This window comes from Rattus norvegicus, chromosome 8 (genome assembly GCF_021556685.1).
Source record: "Rattus norvegicus strain SHRSP/BbbUtx chromosome 8, alternate assembly SHRSP_T2T, whole genome shotgun sequence".
NCBI lineage: Eukaryota > Metazoa > Chordata > Mammalia > Rodentia > Muridae > Rattus > Rattus norvegicus.
This window is the reverse complement of record NC_141541.1, coordinates 114,417,494-114,438,916: the sequence shown is the minus strand read 5'-3', so window position 1 is coordinate 114,438,916 and position 21,423 is coordinate 114,417,494. Positions and strand designations below refer to the sequence as shown.

General features: G+C 44.2%; 1 protein-coding gene across 3 annotated transcripts in view; it reads left to right on the top strand.

The window, feature by feature from the left end:
* Positions 1-21,423, top strand: part of Col6a4 (collagen, type VI, alpha 4) — a 116,714-nt gene that overhangs the window by 45,014 nt on the left and 50,277 nt on the right. For all 3 annotated transcript variants that reach the window (XM_087562328.1, NM_001412226.1, XM_087562329.1), the window contains 7 exon segments: positions 964-1,017; positions 6,240-6,311; positions 8,341-8,367; positions 9,581-9,625; positions 12,732-12,785; positions 13,699-13,761; positions 14,224-14,289. In XM_087562328.1, the coding sequence (XP_087418454.1) occupies positions 964-1,017; positions 6,240-6,311; positions 8,341-8,367; positions 9,581-9,625; positions 12,732-12,785; positions 13,699-13,761; positions 14,224-14,289 (381 nt within the window).

Here is a 21,423-nt window from a genome sequence, read left to right as displayed (position 1 = left end):
TCAGTTCCCAAGTACCAGGGTTAGCGGCAGCATCACCATGCTTGGTCTGTGCCGTGCTGGGCCTTGAACCCAGGGTTTCATTCATGTCAGGCAAGCGCCCTGCCAACTGAGCTGCATCCTGAGTCCTGTGAAGACTGAAGTTAGGTTCTCTTTCACGTTCTTTAACATCAGACCAACTGAGTCACCAAGTCTCCAATGCTAGCATCTGGAAGGTTAGAAAAGGCTGACTTTCCTTCTTGGTTGGAACCGAGCGCTTGGTTGTATTGACAAATAAAACACGCCTCACTGATTTCATTGGTGAATTTTAGGCCAAATAAACAAACCTACCTTTTAAATGGCAAGCCGACATTCCTTAGGATGATACAGGTTTTAAGCTTAAAACTGAAAAAAAAAAAAGACTAAACAGTTGAGTCAGAAATAAACCCTCTCTCACGAGTAATCCAAAGCCTGAGCTTGGCAGATTGTTTTGTTTTTTTTTTTATTATTGAGATTTATTTATTTTATGTATATGAGTTCTCTACCTGCATGCCAGACAGAAGAGGGCATCAGATCCCATTATAGATGGTTGTGAACCACCATGTGGTTGCCGGAACTGTGAGCCGTCTCTCCAGACCCTGCAGATTGTTTTAAAAGTAAGGTCAAAGACCCGTTTAGGAATGAGGCTTTTTTCTCCTGTAAAATTTAAACTAGGAACTGGTCTCAGTTTGATTTCATCATAGAACGGCTTAAAAATAATTGTGTGCGCACGGCAGTAATCTGATGAGTAGACACAAGTATTCCCATTCTCCCTGTGCTACAGGCCAAGGGTCTCCATTTCCATGCACTTCCTCCAGTAGCTCCTAGATTTTTTTTTAATAACACGTGGACGTAGGGAGACAATAGTAGCAATTATTTTGCATAGACTTGAGAAATGATGAAGAGTCTAGAGTCCGAGTTACCTATTTCAGTTTCCTGTTTTCTCAGGGAGAGAGGGGTTTGGACGGGCTCCCCGGCCATCCTGGTGAAGACGGAGACCATGTGAGTACTGAATCTTTCCCTATTCTCAGCCTCTCTTCCTCTCTTGTCCCCTCTCTTACTTGTTAACCATTGGCTAAACCACCAAGGAGATTTGTCACTGTTATCAAGCCTCCGTGATTATGACTTGAGCAGCAAGATGAGCTGAAGGGAGACCAAGTCCATCCTTAATATATAACCCAGCCAGTCAGTTCTTTCTTGAGTGGCATCAAAGGTTCTGGAATTACGGTGAACCACCTAAGGTTGGCACAAAACCCCGGTTATCTCACCCCAACCCCAGATGTGCTTCAAGAGAAAGATGTACCATTTGTTTATCAGTGGGCAAGAATGGATGTTAGAGAGAGAACCATAAGGCAGGGGGGCGGAACGTGGTGGGCCATCTTCATCCCATAACAGCAACAGCACCAGGAAGACACATGAATTCCATGGGTTTAAAGAACTTCGCCCCGGGATTTGCAGGCACAGCCCTGGTTGTCAGGCTTTCTGGTCTCAAGACACTCTCCTACTTTGAGATTTAATTGACAGACAGAACTGCGTTCCCTGAGGTGTGTAAGCTGGATGTTTTCATATAGGTGTGTGCTGTGAGATCAACATACAGTCGAGGCCACTGGCAGGCTGGCCACGTGACAGTCAGCACTTTTCCTGGTGTGCCGTGCGAACATTTCGGAGCAGCCTCGGAGCAGCCTCCTCAGAGAATTTTGAGCAGCTAGTACTGTGTGCTAACTATGGCCGGCATGCTGTCTATTAGAGCCCAGAACATACTCACTCAAAATTGAGTTTATAGCTTCTTGTCTGTGACTCTCTAGTTCCTCATCCTTCAGTCTTTATGTTCTTAACAATAACTGAGGATCATATATATATATATATACATATATATACACATATATATACATATCGTGTGTGTGTGTGTGTGTGTGTGTGGTGTTGGGGATTGAACCTAGGACCTTGTTCATAGGCAAGTTACTCTATCCCTCAGTTTTTCCCAGCTTTGGGTTTTATTTTCCTGATACCTACTCCAAGTTAAAACTGAGAGTTTTTTTTATTTACTTATTTCTTAATGACAAAAACCCCACTAAGTGTTAATATGCACAATACCTCACTGTATGAAATCTGAACGTATTTGACAAAACAAAAAGTGTCAGCGCGGAAAGCACACTGTTTCACACACACACACACACACACACACACACACACACACACACACACACACACACGGCTTTTAGGAGGCCGCTGGGCTTGCGTAGCCACTTCTGCCTCTTGGCTTGCCTGGGACTGCTTCCTGTGGAGCTTTTCCTTCCACCTCACTCTGGGGAAAAATGAGAGTTAAAATAGAAGATGACAATGGAGGCCCACAGCTGCTCACAGAGTCTGCACTGCCAAATAGAGCGATCATGGGATGGACCTATGTTCTTGGCACTCATGTGACAGATGTGCAGCTTAGTCTTCATGCGGGACTAACAGCTGGACCAGGGGCTTTCTATGACTCTGTTGCCTGTCTTTTCCTTAACTGGGTTGCTTAGTTCTTCTTGATATGCCAAGGTATTGGTATCTATGAGGAGAAAGGCAGGACAGGAGGATGTGGGGAACAAGCGAGGGAAGGACTGGGAGGAAAGGAGGGAGGGGACACTGTTATTGGGATGTAGTATAAAGTAAATAAGTTAAAATAAAGATGTTTCCTCCAAGGGTGAGGGGAAGGAGGGAGGAAGAAGGAGGGGGGGAGAAAATAACACTGGAGTGTAATTGGGAAAAATACCCTTTGTACATACAAATGTAGACATTTTCTTTCTTCACCTGTTTTTTAAAATTTTTATTTGTGTAAAAGTATTTTGCCTGCAGATGTATCTGTACACTACATCTGTCCCTGGTATCCACAGAAGCCAGAAAAGACTGTCAGATCCTCTGGTACTGGAGTTACAGGCAGTCGTAGCTGCCACGTGGGCGTTGGGAACAGAACCTAGGTCCTCTGGAAGAACAGTCAGTGATCCTAACCGCCGAACCATCCATCCTGCCCCTCTGCCTGTTATTTTAAACATCTACACTGTCTGATAAGCAGAAATTAAAGGCAACACGTAGCTGCCAAGACTTGTGTAAACCAATCTACCCTGCAGTTTTGGGAGAATCACTCAGCCCATCCCCACCCCTTCTTCATTAAGTGCAGCCTCACTGAAGTGAGTTTTCGCTATTTCATTTAGAACTAGCAAAAATATACCTCCTGATATTTGAAGACATTTAAAATATCCTTTAAATGTTATTTTTTATAGGTGTGGGGTGGACCAGTGCACTGGGCCCACATTAGATATGCGCAAAGTCCATCCAGCTCATTCAGGGCTCTTGGATCTCAGACCATGACTGCTCAAGTCTTGGTTGGGTAGGAATAGGTTTGTTCTCAGTTTTTCTAATATCATAATAGCCAAGATGGCTTTATCGACTTCAGTGACAGAGTTAGAAATATAAGGGGCATTTAGAGTTTTAAGTTTTATTGTAGCACTTTAAGGAAGATCCAACAGATGGAGCCTGTTTTGATAATGCATTTCGTTCATTCAATATACCTGAACGTCACCACAGTTCATAAGATATAACATATGAATCTACAATGTATCTTTTAAATATACTTTGTCTTCCACATCTGCTATTTTCATGTGCAGCACATTTCTCTTTGGAGCAGACATCTTTTAAGAACTTGGTTATCACTGTGTCTGGGACTATTGTAGTTGATAGAACAGTGTTAGCCAGTGTGTGTGTGCGTGTGCGTGTGTGTGTTTGTGCATGCTCTCGTGCATGTGTTGCATGGAGGTCACTTTCAGGAATGTGTTCTTTGTCCATGCTGTTGAGGCAGGATCTCTTTTGCTTATGCATTGCAGACCTAGGCCAAGTGGTTTGGACGACTCCAGACATTCTGTCTCTGCCTCTTGTCTCACTACATGAGTACTGGGATCATAGATTCCCACCACAGCATTGGGCTTTTTTTTTTAATAAAAAAAATTGTATTTACTTAGAAGCATTCAGAATGTCAACAAAACAACTGCAAATATTTTTTTCTTGAAATTGCACAGTGGTATTCTGTTAACAGAACAATTATCTTCATATAAGCTGCATCAGAGACAACTGAAGATGGAAAAACAAAAACCAAAATAAAACCAAAAGAAAAAACAGAAAACAAACAAACAAACAAACAGAAAGAAACAAAAAACTGGCACTCAGATCAGGTTTGCTCATCAGGGTCTTTCTGCCCACTGAGTCATCTCTCCAACTTTCTTTTGTGTTTAGTGCAGTTTCTTACACAAGAAGATGACTTCACTGTGTGTTGTCCTCTGAACAGCTCTGAATATTGTTTTTCTAAAAATACTCCAGTTTTCCTGCTCAATGCCAGAGATAACTTTGTGGGTGGAATGCTGTCAGAGGTGTGAACATACATTTGTATGTTCGAGTTGAACATGTCTAGGAACAGACAGTTTATTCTTCCAGTTACCATACCTCTCTCAGATGTGCTCTCCCACTCAGTGGTGTGAGCTAATGTTCTGAGGCCGAGGAGATGGCCCAGTGGGTAAAGTGCTTGCTGTGCAGGCATGATAACCTAAGTCTGGAACCCAGAACTCATACAAAGCTAGATATTGTAGTGTGCACACCTGAGGTCCCAGGGGTTCATATGCAGCTAAGATCAAGAAACTCCATGTTAAACGAGGCAGAAGGCAAAGTTGTCTTTTTCCTTACATAGTCTTCTTCCTTACATACCAGGCCTTGGGACAGATGTGCATCACCCACACAGAACACACATGGACACAGAAACATGTACAGGATTAAAGGAAAAATGATTTGTTATGTTCACTGACCTCATGGGTGAGAAAATCCAAAAGGGCTCAAAGGCCAGGTGTCTCTCCATGTTTGGGGTATCAGCTGGGCTGCTGAGTCCTTTTGGGGCTCCAGACACTGAGGTTGGAGGAGCCACCTCAGGAGTGGCATCTTCTTTCATGCGACTGGCATCTCTGCTGAGATGCTAGACTGACGTAAAACTCAAAACATAGCAGGTGATTCTGATGTATTAAAAAAGGAAGTTGGCTAGTGAGATGCCTCACTGGGTAAGCCCCCACAACCCGAGTTTCACCCCCAGAATCAACAGTGGAAAGAGAACCAACTCCTGCAAGGTGTCCTGTGACTTACACACATTCGCTGTAGTACCTTACACCTGTGCACATACATGCATATGTACACACACACACACACCCCCCACACACACACACCCCAATAATAATAAACTTCAAAAAAATTAGAAAACATTTACCAGTCTTGGTGTCATGCATTTATAATCTCAGTACTTGGGAGCAGGAGGATCACAAGTTCAGTGTTAGCCTGGGCTACATAGCAAGACTCTGTCACTCACCCACTCACTCACTCACTCACTCACTCACTCACTCACTTACTCACTTACTCACAAACAAACCTAAGTAAGATATATGCAAAGTAGATTTCCCCAAACACTGTGAGGATAAGGGGACGCCTAGGTGATCTCAACAAAATAAGCTGCTTAGGTGAGGTGACAAACAGGGACCTTAGGGACAGAAAGGGTGTCACTGACAACAAAATGTTAAACAATTCGTTCTCTGTGAGACCACGGTTTGAGCTGCCTGAAGGGACTATTAAGACAGATCTGAGGTTTGAATTCTGAAGTTTTGTAGGGATAAGCATATCGTTTTGCTTCTTATTTGGGGCTTCAGCTTGGCCAGTTGATGAATTTATGATCTGAGGACCTTGTCGGTCAGTCACATCTGGTCAGGTGTCTGAAGGCATAAAACTATGTTCTGGTCCCTTTGATGGGCATCACTGCTGGTTTGAATTGCTTTGGTGGGTGTCTTAGGATCTCAACGCTGTGAAGAGACACCAGGACCAAGGCAACTCTTATACACAAAACATTTAATTGGGGCTGGCTTACAGTTTCAAGGGTTCAGTCCATTCTCATCACGATGGGAAGGAAGCATAGCGTCATCAGGAAGACTTGGTGATGGAGAAGGAGCCGAGAGTTCTACATCTTGATCTGAAGGCAGCCAGGAAGAGGCTTTTTTTCTGCGCTGAGTGGAGCCTGCGCACTAGGACCCGTCAAAGCCCACACCCATTGCAACAAGGCCACGCCTTCTAATAGTCCCCTCTCCATGATGAGCCAAGGGTACTCAAACCACCATAGTGGGCATGGAGTTAGTTGCTCGAATATCTTCCCGTGTCTTTCTTCACAGGGACCAAGAGGCCCCCGTGGTCTTCCTGGACTTCGAGGTGAGGAAGGTTGTCCGGGTGTGAGAGGACCTAAGGTAAGTGTGACCTTGAACTTGGAGCTTCTTTGCCTTTCCTGTTCTTATCCCTTGAGTTGGGGAAACATCATAATTTCTCATCACACCTATGCCATTTTAGCTCCCAAGACTGAAGGTTACCTGGAAGTAAAACCTACAAAGAGTTTGCAGGGAGGTGATCCCAGGAGACCCCAAGAATGAAGTAGTGATGTTAGATACAGGGGAAAGGGACCCAAAAAGACAGCTATCAGATTTTGCCTGTGGGTGCAGCGAGTCTGTGCCCAGGAGCTCTGGTGGTCAGTGTTGAACTTGAACTCGAACCTTATGCACTCAGACATGAGGGAGCTGGGCTCTACTCCATATCCCACCAGGAAAGAGTGGGGGCTGGTCCTAAGAGGAATTAATTCTCAAGAGCTTTAGCCTGACCTACATTTGGGGAGAGCAGGCGCTGGTCCTAGGGAAAAAAATCCCATCAAGACAAGAGTTGAGGGTGCTAATGGTTGGAAGGTAGGCTTGAGAATCGCGAATTTCAGCAGCTAAGGCAGAGATGAGCAGCATGCCTCTTTTTTAAATGGTTGCATTAAATGGTTCTGAAGCTTCCAGGATTGGAGGATCATCTTCAGTAAGCTCAGAAGAAATACACTGCTGCTGGCTTGGCCTACTTCCCAGCCACGTCCCAGCCATGTCCCAGCCATGTGACCCATTACCTGCCATCTTGGTCTCACCCTGCTTCTTCATTTGTGTCCAGATGGCGCCTCTCTGGATTCCACTTGAGACCTTCTCCCTCTCTCAGGGGACAGTAGTCTTGCCTTTTCCTCTCCTGCCCAACTATAGGCTGTCCAGGCCTTCATTTTAACCAATCAGAAGATGGTGGAGAACAATATCTTACAAAATCCCGAGTCAGGAGATGGTGCTTCAGAACAAGGCAATACACCAAAGCCTGACTGTACCCAGATCTCCAGGTGCTGAGATCAACATTTGAATACACAGTGCACAAAAACATTCCCCTGCATCTCCCAGTACATTCACTGCAGAGAGAGAGAGAGTGAGAGAGAGAGAGAGAGAGAGAGAGAGAGACAGACAGACAGAGAGACAGAGAGATGACACACACACACAGACAGAGACAGACAGAGACAGACAAACAGAGAGAGATCTTCATTTCTGTCTAATCAGTATATTTTCTTCAAGTGAGGAGACCTGACTTTATAAATGAGTCAAGGGTTTACAAAGCTCATGAAGCCCTCCCCCTCATATCTGGAACTGTACCTCACATGATCTCACGTGAACTAAGCAAGCATTTTGCCACTGAGTTGTATCCTCAGCCCTCAGTTCTTTTTATCTTAGTTTTGATTAACATGCATGGAGTTTATCTGTGAATAAAGTCTTATTTCAGTAGCTGCATATAGGGAAAGCCAGTTGAGTCCAAGCCCCTCCCCCTGCTTTCTGCTCTTCCCTACCTCCAGTGATCAGTATTCTACATTTGGGTTGATTTTTTATTTTTATTTTTAAGAATTTCTTTTTGTTTTTTTTTTCGGAGCTGGGGACCGAACCCAGGGCCTTGCGCTTGCTAGGCAAGTGCTCTACCACTGAGCCAAATCCCCAACCCCTAAGAATTTCTATAGATGTACTACTACTAGTCTTTTTTTTTTTTTTTTTCGGAGCTGGGGACTGAACCCAGGGCCTTGCGCTTGCTAGGCAAGCGCTCTACCACTGAGCTAAATCCCCAACCCCTAGTCTTTTTGTGTCTAGCTTATTTTATTTAACAATGCCTTACAGTTCCAAGTGATAGAATATTTCGTCTTTCTTTTAAAATGGTTAAATAACATTTCATTGTGTATCTATATCACAGGAAAACCAAACCAAACCAAAACACATAACAAAAAAACCAAAGCCCGTTCCTCCATTGATAGGTACCTAGGTTGACGTCCTAGCTTGGCTATTGTGAGTTTGACCGTTGTAAGTGCAGCATGCAGGTCTTTTGTTTTTGAATTTTTTTCCGTGGTAACTTCACTCTTTTGGGTCTTAATTATTTTTTTCTTCATAATTTTAGGGAGCAAGAGGATTTTCAGGAGAGAAGGTAGGACCATCTTCCCTTTCCTTGCCCTGGGTGGCAGCTCCATTGGGAAACACAGTACCGAGTCCATCCCCTGTTCTCTGGCTTGAGTGAAATACCTGATTCTAAGGCAGGGAAGCAGAGCTTGGGTGATGTGTGATATTTGGAAGAGAGATATTTAAGCTCAAAGATTGTGACATATATTATTTTTAAGCCTGGAGAGCTGTATAGTAACTGAACTGCCATTTGAATCACATGATGCTCTAAAAAGAGTTGGCCTTGCGTCCAAGTGTGGTGGGGAGTGGGGTCAGGATGCAACATGTGGAGGAGGAATGATGCAGTGTGGTCCTCACAGTCAACGAAGAACTTTGAATCCTGATTCAGAATCAAAGTATGTATTTGTTCATTTATTTGCTCCAGAAATACACACTGCACACCCTCTCCGTTCCTCTCCATTACTGTGGTGGAGCGTTTACAATAGGATATGACAGACAAGGACTGTGGGGCTGATCTTACTCAGGGGTTCAGAAACCTTCTATCACTTCCTTAGCCTCTGGCAAACCGCGTCACATCAATTCCAATTCAAGATCTTGATGTGCTTGGTACTGTGTGCTGGTTGAATTTACTTGGGTCTAAAAAAGGATTCCTTTAAGCTTGATTTACTTGGGCGGACAACAGGGATGAGCCCACTCTTTCCCAGGTTCGAAACAGTTTTTATTTCACTTACAAAATTCTGATTGTTTATCTTTAAGAGATGATGATGATGATGATGGTGATGATGTGGTGTGTGTGTGTGTGTGTGTGTGTGTGTGTGTGTGTGTGTGTGTGTTCTAAGACAGGGTCTCACTATGTAGCCCAGGCTCGCTGACCTCTTGATCCTCTTGCTTCAGATTCCTGAGAGCTGGGATTACAGATTTGGCCCAGACCAGCTATAAGATTGTGACATCCATTCGAAATAGTTCATCCAGTTTGGCAAAAGGCTTGCTCATCTGCAGTGCCGAGAGTTGCCAGAGTCTTTCTTACCTTTTTTTTTTACCACCCCCCACCTTTTTTTTTTTTAACATGTCTTCCTGTTTTAGAAGACCAAATTGTTACTTTTCAATAATAGGACATGGTGTTAACATTGTTTCAGTAACTCTGTCCTCTTCTGTCAGCTGAAAGAGAAACACTAGGAAGGAAATTAACATACCTCCGCCAGGTACTTCCTGTTTCTAACTTCTGTCCTTCCTTTTCACAGGGCAACCCTGGTGATGAAGGTGTTGAGGGCTTAGATGGAGAACAGGTAACTAATGGCGCTACACTGGTTTATATTTTCTGTGTGTGTGCCACTGCATACATGCTAGAGGTCAGGTTGTAGGAATTCGTCTGTCTGTTCATCTTTTCCGTCCTGGGGATTGAATTCAGATAGTCAGGATTGGCAACAATCCTGCTAAACCATCCTGCCTTTTGTCTGTCTGTCTGTCTGTCTGTCTGTCTGTCTGTCTGTCTGTCTGTCTGTCTGTCTAATCTATCAGGACAGGGTCTCACTGTGTAGTCCTGGCTGTCCTGGAATTCGCTATGTAGATCAAACTGTCCATGAGCTCAGAGCTCCGCCTACCTCTGCCTCGTGAGTGCTGAGATTAACCATGTCTGGCTCCTGATCTTTTCACCAACCATTTTCAATTCATTAAACCTTTCCCTCTCCTTTCTGAGAAACATTTCATGTCAATACTTTAAAATTAATTATAAAACTTCACAAGAGTGATTATTTAAAAAATGGAAAACTTTAATTATTTTTATTGGCAGACCAGACTGAAGAACTTTTCATATACACAGGAGCGCACACGCGTGCGCAGACACACACACACACACACACACACACACACACACACACACACACACACAATGTACTTTGATCATACACCCCCATTAGCTTCTCTTATGTCCACCACCCTACTGAACCCTGATTCTTCCTGAGTCCCCTTCTTATTTTCATGTCATTTTGTTTGTGGCCCACTATTTTTAGTCAGGGTTGGCTGCATAAGCATGGGTAGGGGTTATTCATTCAAGCAAGGGCAGCTTTCCAGTGGCTACAATAAGGACTGGGATTCTCACCTCACAACATTAACCATATGGCTTCTCGTGGGAGGGTGTGGTCTCTCCAATGCATGATGGGATGTTTGAGAACAGTCTTGTGCATGTAGCCGTGAGTTCATGGTACAACAGCCTTGTTGGGTCTGGAAGACAGCTTTTTACAGCGCTCCTCATTGTCTTCTGCCTCTCATATTCTATCCACCCCCTCTTTCACAGTGTTCCCTGAGGCTTGGAGTGAGAAAAGAATCCTTTAGTTCACAGAGTTCACAGTATTCATTTAAAAAAATTTCAAGTTAGGGGGCTGGAGAGATGGCTCAGCAGTTAAGAGCCCTGACTGCTCTTCCAGAGGTCCTGAGTTCAATTCCCAGCAACCACATGGTGGCTCACAACCATCTGTAATGGAATCTAATGCCCTCTTCTGGTGTGTCTGAAGACAGCTACAGTGTACTCATATATATAAAATAAATAAATCTTCTTTAAAGAAATCAAGTTAGTATGTAGAATTATGCATCTTTGTATATATTTGCCAGTATCCTTTATTCTTACTCACCCCCTCTCTTACCCCCCCTTCTCTTTCTCCACCACAAATAGTTCTCTCATCTGCTCTCATCTTAGTCTGGCGCCAATGCTGTTACAATGAGGACAGCGTTTCCTGACTGGTGCTTTTTAATGTGCAAGCTTGGTAGGGTTTAACTGAGCTGATGTCATCCACCCAATACAAAGATCCTTACAGTCCGCCCCTTCCCAGGCTGCCAGTCATGGCCCCGAAGTTCATTCCCATCTTATATTTTGTTAAGTTCCAGCAATTAGACATTAAAGAAAAGATTCGTATTTGCGTGTATGCCTGAACATATACCGGTGTGTGAAGGTGCCCGTGGAGGCCAGAAGTAGGCGTTGCATTCCCGGTAACTAGAGTTAAAGGATCATGTGGGTCCTGGGGACCAAACCTGGGCCCTGTGGAAGAGGACTTCACCCCTGAGCCATCTTGCCAGCCCCAGTTTTGTTGTTCATACTGTTTTATACGGCTGGCCTTCCTTCTCTTAGCTTTACTCCCACATTTATTAAGCATCACGGATACCTTCCTTTTAATAGGCGCTATCCTAAAAAACAAATAGAAACAAACAAAACAAGAAACAACTGGCAGACTTTCCGCTAGTTGTAAACCCCTTGGCTTTTGTTTCTCTGTGATCTCCTTATTTTATGTTTTCTACTTCAGAAATGATAGCTCAGCAGTAAACAATTCTGTTTTGAGAGTTGTCCCTTCTCAGCACTTTGAGAAGGGCCTTCTTAGTTTCTGTCTTCTTTTGCCTGAGATTTTTCATTATTACTGCTAAGAAGCTGTCAAAATAATTATTTCTCAGCAGTAGCATTTCAAAAATATATATCAGGTTGAGTTAAAAAAAAAATCCCCATTGCTGTTAGTTTTGACAGTTTCAATGAGATGTCTCCGGGTGTAGGTTTCATTTTATTTATTCTGCTTGGGACTTGTGAAGCTTTGGGTCTATTTATGCCTTCTACGGATCTTAGAAAATCCGTAGAAAATTACCCTGTTGAAGTTTTTAGCTTTTGTGTTGTATTCGTCAGCTTCCCATGGAATAATGAAACACCCAAGGTGATTTGCATATAGAGAGAAAAGGCTTATTTTCTTTCATTCATGATTTTAAAATTCAAGTTCATGCTTGGCTAGACCCATTTCTCTTCAGCCTTCGATAGGGGAGTCACAGAAGACAATGGTGGGGAGCGTGTGGTGGAGAGATCTGCTCACTTCATGGTTGGGAAGAAGGAGAAAAAGAAGAAAGGACTGGGGTCCCAGGGTTCCCTTCCAGGGCTCAGTCTAGTGGCCTGAGGACCTCCTACCAGGCCCCGCCCCTTAAAGGTCCACAGCGTCTCCCAGCACCAGCACACTGGGATAAGAAGCAGCACTTAAACTTCGACTTAGAGAGGGGAGACATGCGAGACTCAAAGCATAGCATCTGTTTCCTGTTTCCTGTTTCCTGTTTCTTGGTTGCAATCCCTTTAGGGGTTGGACAGCTTTTTCTCAGGGGTTGCCTAAGACCATGAAGAAAATGATGTTTACGTTTTCTAGCTTTGGTTTCTAATTTACTATTTCCAACTTTACTCGCTTTTACTAACGTACCTAATCTGGTAATTGAGGTTGTTGGTGTGAGAGTTACTCAGTGCCCCTGATGTGCCCTCTTGTCAGAGGTGCTAATGCACCTCCCCACTCTTGACTAGACTGTAGAGCGACACGGAGACAGCTTCTAGAGTGACTGATATCATAAACATGCCTTGTCTATTTTTTTTTCTTTTCCTAGGGCGATCGCGGGGCCGCGGGGTCATCTGGAGAGAAAGGAAGCAGAGGCAGTCAGGTAAAATATGAGGGTGTTTTTCTCTGTCATCTTTCTGCTGCATAATCAGACACCAGCAGTTTATGTGGTGGGAAAGAATCATCTAGTGGTTTTGTTTGAGACTGGGTGTGAAAGGCAGTCATGTTAGATGATCCTTTGAAAGCTGGGGACCTGAAGTGTGGATTGTGAACTGAGTTGCATGAATGTAGGACTTAACCCTTGTGCTTTGCACTGTGAGCAGGTCATTCTGTGGCTCATAAGCTTATCATGGGTCCCTGTCACTGATGACATAGTCTCCCACCAGGCCCTTTAACCTCCCTCCCCCACACCCAACTCTTTATTGAACATTTAAATTTCTTATTTAACCTCTAAAGTGGCCCTATAAGATCATGCCTTACCCTCTTAAGTACTGTGGTATGTATCAACAATCATGCCTCTTCTCTCCACCCGTGGACTCTGCTGACCCTACCAAAATGCATGGTAGAGAAAGTTGTCCCCCTCTCCCTGCCTTGACCTGTTCCTATCCCCCACCCCCATGTGATCCTTTATGGGGCATCAGGGAGAGGTTAAAAGACCAAGGGCCGAGACAGTGGGGAGGCCTGGGTCCTACTGTGTGCAGAAGAATTAGTTCCTAAGTTCCTACTGTGTGCAGAAGAATTAGTTCCTAAGTTCCTACTGTGTGCAGAAGAATTAGTTCCTGACATGTGAGAGTCAAGTGTGCTGATATTCCTGCAGGGCCTGGCAGAGGGAGGATTTGCAGAAACAATAACTTAATGTCTACCTTTCAACCATACCATTTTGACTTTAAATATTTTAAGCTTCAAGGACTGCCCTTAAAACCTGTGTCCCCCATCTCCCCTTTTATAATTTCCTTTTAGGTATCGAGTGATTTTATGATGTGATTCATTTTTCATTTTTTTCTTTGTAATTTAAGGGCTTGACAGGTCTGCCTGGACCAGCTGGATCTCGTGGGGAGCCTGGGCTGAGGGGAGATCCTGTGAGTGATGGCTGTGGGTTTTCTTCTGCTTTAATTCCTCCATCATAAGCGCCGTGCAGAGGCTAAGAATGATCTGGTGAATGAGGCACCTGTCCAGTCTGTCTTTACTGCATTGAAGCGAGCTAGAGGGTCTTTTCTCACAGAAGATCTGGGTCTGGGAAGAGTTGGGATTTTAATTGGGTTGGGCCTCTGGGATTATTGAGTAAAAAGGTCTGGACAACGGTAAGGGTCCTCCTTGATCTCCCTCCTCCCTGCCCTGCCCCCCCTTCTCATCTGGTGCTCCAGATAGAACCTAGAACCTTGCACATGCTACGCGGTTATTCCTCCTCTAAACCGGCTCTCCAACCCGTCCTCCTTTCCCTCAAAACTGTTCTTCCTTTGGTCCATACCTTTTCCCTTTTCCTTCTTTTTTTTTTTTTCTTTTTACTGTCCATTTGAGGAAGGTCACTTTTGTTTTCTCAGGGGGATCCTGGAATTGATAATTTCATTCAAGGCCCCAAGGGAGAAAAGGGAAGGCGTGGACGTCAGGTAAGATGGTTGTAGTTTCATGCAGGGATGACTACATGCTCTTTCAGAACGCTCGGACATTTTGGCTGAATCCCATAAGAAATGGGCAAAGCCACAGGTCTCCCATCTTCCATGGAGACAGGAGGCCTGACTGCCAACCTCCCCTTACTTCCTAGTCCTTGAGTTCTTGTCTTCACCATCTCTTTTCCCTACAGAAGTGTCCCCTCCCCGACTCCATGCTAGTAATGTTTTAAAAGCGACCTTAAGCCTCTTCAGTCTTTAGGTTCTTTCCTAAAATGAGAGCCTCAACTCAGGGAGGTCTAGACTCTTCTCTGTCATGAGTTTCCCCGCTCCTGAGACTCTGTGTTGATTTGAAAGTCACTATGCAGCTGGCTTGCTTTCCCTCGTAGGCTGAGCTGACTGGTGCAAACTGGGTGGTAGGCAGTTGTAAAGATGAGATGTCTGTCTAGTTCTGAAGACTGGAGCCATCACAGTGGAAGACATCAGAGAGGGAAAAGAGACTTGTCAGCTTGACAGATGCTAATGTCTTAGAAGCCAGTTTTAGATTTTTATGTCTCGGGCATGCACGATTCTGAAAGGTGCCTGAGAAAGTGACAGTCCCAGTCCTCATATCTCCTCCTTCCCAATGGCTGGTCACGGGGTCTCAGAGCAAATATCTGTAACTGGAGGGGAACCTTGATTTACTTCGAATTCCTGTTTTGGTGTCTTTGACAAAACCACAGGGCCTCGGTTCTCCTCCTTAGATTCTGGCTAGCTAGAATCCATGTTATGTGTGTCCAGGTCCTGAGAGGAATTCAGCTTGGGATGAGGTCATTTTTATGTTGCTGTGTGGGAAACCTGTTTCACCCTGTCATTAGTTATGGCTGGATTGTACAAACAACAATGAGTCGTGTCCCTCAGTGAGTTGAGATCAGAGGGCCCTGTGAATGGCTGCTCCCCGGGATTGAGCTAAGCACACATAGAACAATCAGCCCTTAACTCCTAGGCCTCAGGATCCTTATCTGGAAGATGGGTAGATTAACTATCTGGTTTCTGTGAGTCATTGGTTGTCACAGTAAGAAATGTCATGAACTTAGAATAGCCATAGAGTGCTCATGGCCCGCTGCTAGGAAGGAATCCAGGCTTCTGAACACACTGTTCAGTGTGGCAGCCACCACTTGTACCACAGCTGTAGTGAGAGCCTCAGGGCCACAGCTTCCAAAGGTCTCCAACCTTGACTTTAACCTGTTAACCTTGACTCCGTTCTTGTATGTGGAACAGAAATTGTAACTGTGTCAGATTATGCCAAGTCTGATTGAATTTTGTGTTTCTTGTGGTTTCTCCTCCTGTGCTGGGCTCAAAGAAGGGTGCTAATGACTATCCTTTGAATAGACTTAGATGATAGTAAATTACTCTTTTACATAAACCATGCTTGCTGAGATTAGAGTCTGCCTGCGATTAGAAGGCAGGCCTCTAAGGGGCAGTCTTTCCTTGCTATTATTTCTGAGAGGCCTTGGGATCAGTGTCACAGTTAAGTCTGGAAAATTCTTCCATGAAATAGTTTTTTCAACAAAGCAGAGAAATTGTATTACATACCTAGTGTGGGAAGGAGTGGAGAACCGATTGTGCAGGTCAGGAGTGTAAAAGCAATCTCAGAGAGGGGGGAAGAGGGAGAGAGAGAGGGAGAGGGAGGGAGGAGGGAGGGGGAGGGGGAAAGAGGGAGGGAGAAGGGGGGAGGGAGAGAGAGGGAGAGGGAGGGGGTAGAGGAAGAGAGGGAGAGAGACAGAAAGACAGACACACATGCATTCACAGAGACAGAGAGAGACAGAGAGACAGAAATTCCCATGCATATGGAGACCAGGGGGTTGACACTGAGTATCTTCCTTAAAGCTGATCATGGGACAATAGAAAGTCTTAGCTCCAATTATTATCATTGCAGATATTTTAGAAATAATTGAAAATTAGACTGGGGATGCAACTCAGCTGCTAGAGTGCCTGGCTAGCAGTGCACAACCCCAGTGTGTACAAACTGGGCATGGTGTACACGTCTGTAAGCCCAGCCCTTTGGAGGCAATGGGCAGGAGGACTGGAAGCTGAAGCCCATCCTCGGCTCCATGGTGAGTTCTAGGCCACACAGGCTGTGTGTGTAAGATCCCATCTCAAAAACAGTAAAGGCCAAAGGGGTCAGCATCCAATAATCAAAGATGGCTCTTAGACGCGTTTACTGTCCCATGGTGCAGTAGTGTGGGGCAGTGAAACATATCAAGGAGAACTATTTATTTCTGTTGATGCTTTGATACAGTTTTACTATGTAGCCCAGGCTAGCCTCCAACTCATCACCTACCCTTCTTGCCCTGGCCTTCTAAGTTCTGGAATTACAGGCACGAGCCGCCATGTTTGATTTTCTACACATTTTCCATCCCCTTCCTTCTTCCCTTCTTTCCTCTCCCCCACACCCTTTTCTTTCTGCTGGGAATTAAAACTGGGACCTCTTGATGTCAGGCAAGTACTCTACCGGTAAGCAAGGTCATCAGCCAGACCACTGTTTCTCCACATGGAAAACATCCCTGCTGTAGTAGTAAGTGGAAAAAACCGAGGTTTACAGGAGCGCATTCAACCTGAGACCAAATTTGTATGGGGAGAAAAATCCCTTTCTATAATGCAGAATGTATGTGTTGCTTTCTTTCCCTTTGCATTTTGAGTTCCTGACATGGCCCGTGAAGAATTCACAGCGCCTTTTGTTTAGAAAAATTCTAGATCTACAGGAAAAAAAATATAGTTGTAGGAACAAAGTGTGACCATCACCATATCTGCTTTCTATCCATGTGTGTGAGTGTGTACTCTTGTGTGAGCATATGTGTGAGCATGCGTGTGAGCATGTGTGTGAGCATGTGTGTGAGCATGTGTGTGAGCATGTGTATTCTTGAGCCATCTGAAGATTAATTAAGGGTATTATAACGCATTACCAGACATACCCAACAGGCATAGTTTAAGAAAAAAGGAAACCACTCTATATCACACTAAAGAAACAGCATTTATTTATATAAATTTTATATCTATATTTATTTATATAATATTGCTTTTAAAAAATTTTTGAAAAGTTGGAATAGAATTACATCACTTCCTCCATCCCTTCCTTCCCTCTAGCCTCTCCCAGCTATCCTCCCTCACAACCCTCCAACCCTCCTCCCACTTTCAAGGGTATTTAGTTGTTACAATACATGTATACGTATGTGTCTGCACAAATACACACGTACAACCTGCTGAGTCGTTTCTGTTGCTTGTGCCACATATAAATAATATTAGTTTCTAACACCCAGTCCATGCTCACATTTTCCTGCTTTTCCCATGTCTTAGTCTGGGCTACTGTAACAGAATACAGTTGACAGGTTGTATGACCCAACAATTAGTTTTCACAGCTCCGGAGTCTTGGAAGACTTGGTGTGTGATGAGGGCCTAGTTCTGGCTTCATGCATTGCCTTCCTGGCTGCCACCTCATAGAGAGAGGGCTGGGGCACATCACACCAGTTCCCTCCTTATGACCCAGATCGCTTCGCAGAGGCTGTATGCCTGATCCCTGCACACTGGGCATTACATTTCAACATGTCCATTTTAGGGAGAGCACATTGATGGCAGGCTTTCATAGTGAATGTCCTGTGCAGACCGCTGGGGAGAATGGCCATCGGTAGTGGTATAGCACTGACCCCTGAATTCTGCAATATCAGCTTGCCAATAAGATGTGTTCATTGGTGCAAGACAGACACGAAGGCGATATTAGAACGGCCACTCTGTCACTCCTGAAATGTTCTTTATGACTCTTGGTTGTTGCTGTTGTCAGAGCATCTCGTCTCTTTATTTTTTCTTAGTTAGAGCGGGTCCTCCATTGTTCGTTTGTTTATATGACATTGACATTTCTGACCAATTCTTTTGCTGAACATTGCCCCCCACCCCATAGCACTTGCCTGATTCTTTCTCCATAGGTAGAGATGGACTAATCACTTTTTTATTTAAACAGATGATTTAGTAATTCTATTTGGGAGTTTGGCTTGTTTTTGTGATATTAGATTTGAGCACTTTACTGAACCTTGCTCACCAGCTCTCTTTAGTATGACTATATTTTCTCTTCTTTCTAATGAATAAGTAATCTGAGGAATGACACTTCTTCAGGACTGTAAGTTTTCTGTTTTCCAACAGTCTTTTACCCAGTGGCCCCAGCATCTGTCCCAGTAATTACGTCACTATTGCTGGCGGCAAAATGCTGTCTGTCGTGGAGGTGAGAAGACAATAAATGTTCTAGGAAAGGATCTTTATTATATACAGATCTATTATGAGAGGCTTTATCTATAGCCTTCTCCCACATCTATATCCACTTTTCTAATATATGATAGCAATTACACCCTAGAGGAAGTCAGGAAGATCCCAGGGGCTTGTTAAAAATATTTTTGTGTGTAGCATATGGCATGCGTTCATGTGTGTATGCACATGTGTGTGTGTGTGTGTGTGTGTGTGTGAGAGAGAGAGAGAGACAGAGACAGAGACAGAAACAGAGACAGAGAGAGACAGAGACAGACAGAGAGACAGAGACAGACAGAGAGACAAAGAGACAAAGAGATAGAGATAGCGAGACAGAGAAAGAGCACATGCATGTGCCATGGTACACATGTGGAAATCAGTGAACAACTTGTGGGAGTTGGTTCTTTCCATTCACCATGTGTGTTCTGAGAACTGAACTCAGGTTGTCAGTGCCCTTAGCTGCTGAGCTATTTGGCCAGCAGTCCACCTTAGGTTTTGGGACAGAATCTCTTCTGTGGCCCTAGAGCTCACCGACTCAGCTAAGCTGGCTGATCTCTGGAGATCCATTTGTCTCTCTCTCCACACACTGAGGTTCTGCCTTTATGTGGGTTCTGGACTCCTGACTTCAGGTCCTCATGCTTGGCTCACAAGTGTTTTACCCATCTATCCATGTCCTCTGTCCCTGATTGTCACCACTATAAAGGCGGTGGGACCTGGGAGAGTGGAGCCTAAAAATGAGGTAGACAAAAGTCTCAGGCAATAGCCAACTTTATTTAGAGCATCAGACAATTTATACTCTGAGAGTTAAGCAGAGTCATATGAGCAAAGTTCAAGCTGTATATGTCCACAAGGGCAGGTCTTACCTGGAAAGAGTGTCCAAGTAACAGTGGTAACATAATTGGTATTCTGAGGCAAACCCACCTCTATTTACTATACCTGGAGGGATGGCAAAAATGTATTCCAAGAACAAATCGGTGTTTAGCAGTAGCAGAGGTCACAAGAATCGCCTCATTTTCTTAGAGCTATCTCAGAACATTCAGAATTCTCCTCACACAGCTCCATTCTCCGACTGTGTTCTGACATCTAGTATAATATTTTTTTCCTTTCAAAACTGAGGGACAGTCATTTTTCCTTATTTGGAATGAAATTATTCTTTCATACAATTAAGCATACTTTAACCATACTATATACTGCTTTCTATTTTATAAAACAAAAACAAACAAATAAAAAACAACAACAGAACCCCTTTGACTGTTTTATACTTGTATGTATTGTATCTTGACTTGATCATGTCCACTCCCAACTCTCCAAAACCTTCCCATCATGTTCCCTTCCCACTTTTCATTCTTTTATTTTTTTTGAAACCCCCTGAGACTAGCCAGTGGAATGTTGACTGGTTTTGCTGGCTTGATCTTGTGTGGGTAAGCATATTTGCAGCGAGGTCGTGAGTGCAAAGCCACCTCATATTAATAATAACAACATTATCTTGAGGAGATATAATGATCTGGGTATGGTGGCTCACACCTGTAATCTTAACACATGGGAGACTGAGGCAGGGGGATTGTGAGATCCATGTTCGTTTGGGCTTGCATAAGTCTTTGTCTCCAAAGATAAAAACAAAACCCAGGTGTGACAGCACATGCCAGCAATCCAGTGTGTGGTTGGCAGGAAGATGTAGAGTTCAAGGCCACCCTTAGCTACATAGTGAGTTTAAAGTCAGCTTGAGCTACAATAGAACCAGAGAGAGAGAGAGAGAGAGAGAGAGAGAGAGAGAGAGAGAGAGAGAGAGAGAGAGAGAGAGAGAATTATCATAGATATAAGCTTTCTTGAACCCACCGCAGAATCTAAACAAAACCATCAATAGGGGTTCTACTAATACATATCTGCCCCTCATGTGCAGCTCGGTCTTGAATTTTTCACACTTTCTTGGTGTTTTGATAAGTATTTTAAAATCATGGCATCATATTTTGGTAAATGTTTGTACCACGATTGACTTTCAATCCACTAGCATTGTGGGCTAAATTGTTTGAGAATTTACTCCTTCCTAAGTAACAGAGTAACAAGATGCGGTTTTTGCTTCAGTGTTACACTTGCTTCCCTCCTTCTCCCCTCTGAGGTAGCAGGCGACTTCACTGAGTGATTATCCATGGTGTTCTGGCTGGGGATTGTAAGCATATGGCTTTTGCAACCTACTTTTAGTGAGGGTTCAACCTCTCCTCTAGCCCACCACCCAGCAGAGGTAGTAGAAGAGAAAAGTTATTAGGATGTGGGAGAAGTGGACCGTTCAGCAATAGTTCTTTGGGGGCGAGCTTGATCCTCTTTCTCAGCAGTTCAGTCCCATAGCAAACACCAAATAGGACTGAGCAGCTGCAGAGCAGTTCTCTGGGCAGGCAGACACCAAACACGAACCAGCAATCCTGAAGAAACCACCAGGCTCTCCAAATGGCCTAAGGCGAAGCCACTGAAGCTGCAAGCTGCTGCAGGAACCTCAGGAGCAGTTCCTGGGCGAATTTCTCTCAATGGCGGCATTATCACGAGTTGGGCTCAACAACGCTATGTAAGGCAGATCAGTACATGTGTGTCATTAGTGAGAGTAAGGAGGCGGAGCAAACCGAACCAATGCTTAGTGCTCATCTCCGACTGTCTGTGGGGTCATATTTGTTTTCCTTCATCAAGAGTCCTTTCACGTGCTTGTTATATCAAAATATCCTTTCACTCATGTCTGCTTCAGGAAAACAGTCTTTCATGTGTTTGCTTTAGCAAGACATCCTTTCACCTGTGTGCCCCAGCCAAAACATCATTTGACATAACTAACTTTCCAAACAACTAAAATTTCCACTTCAGGGCATTCTATGGCTTCCA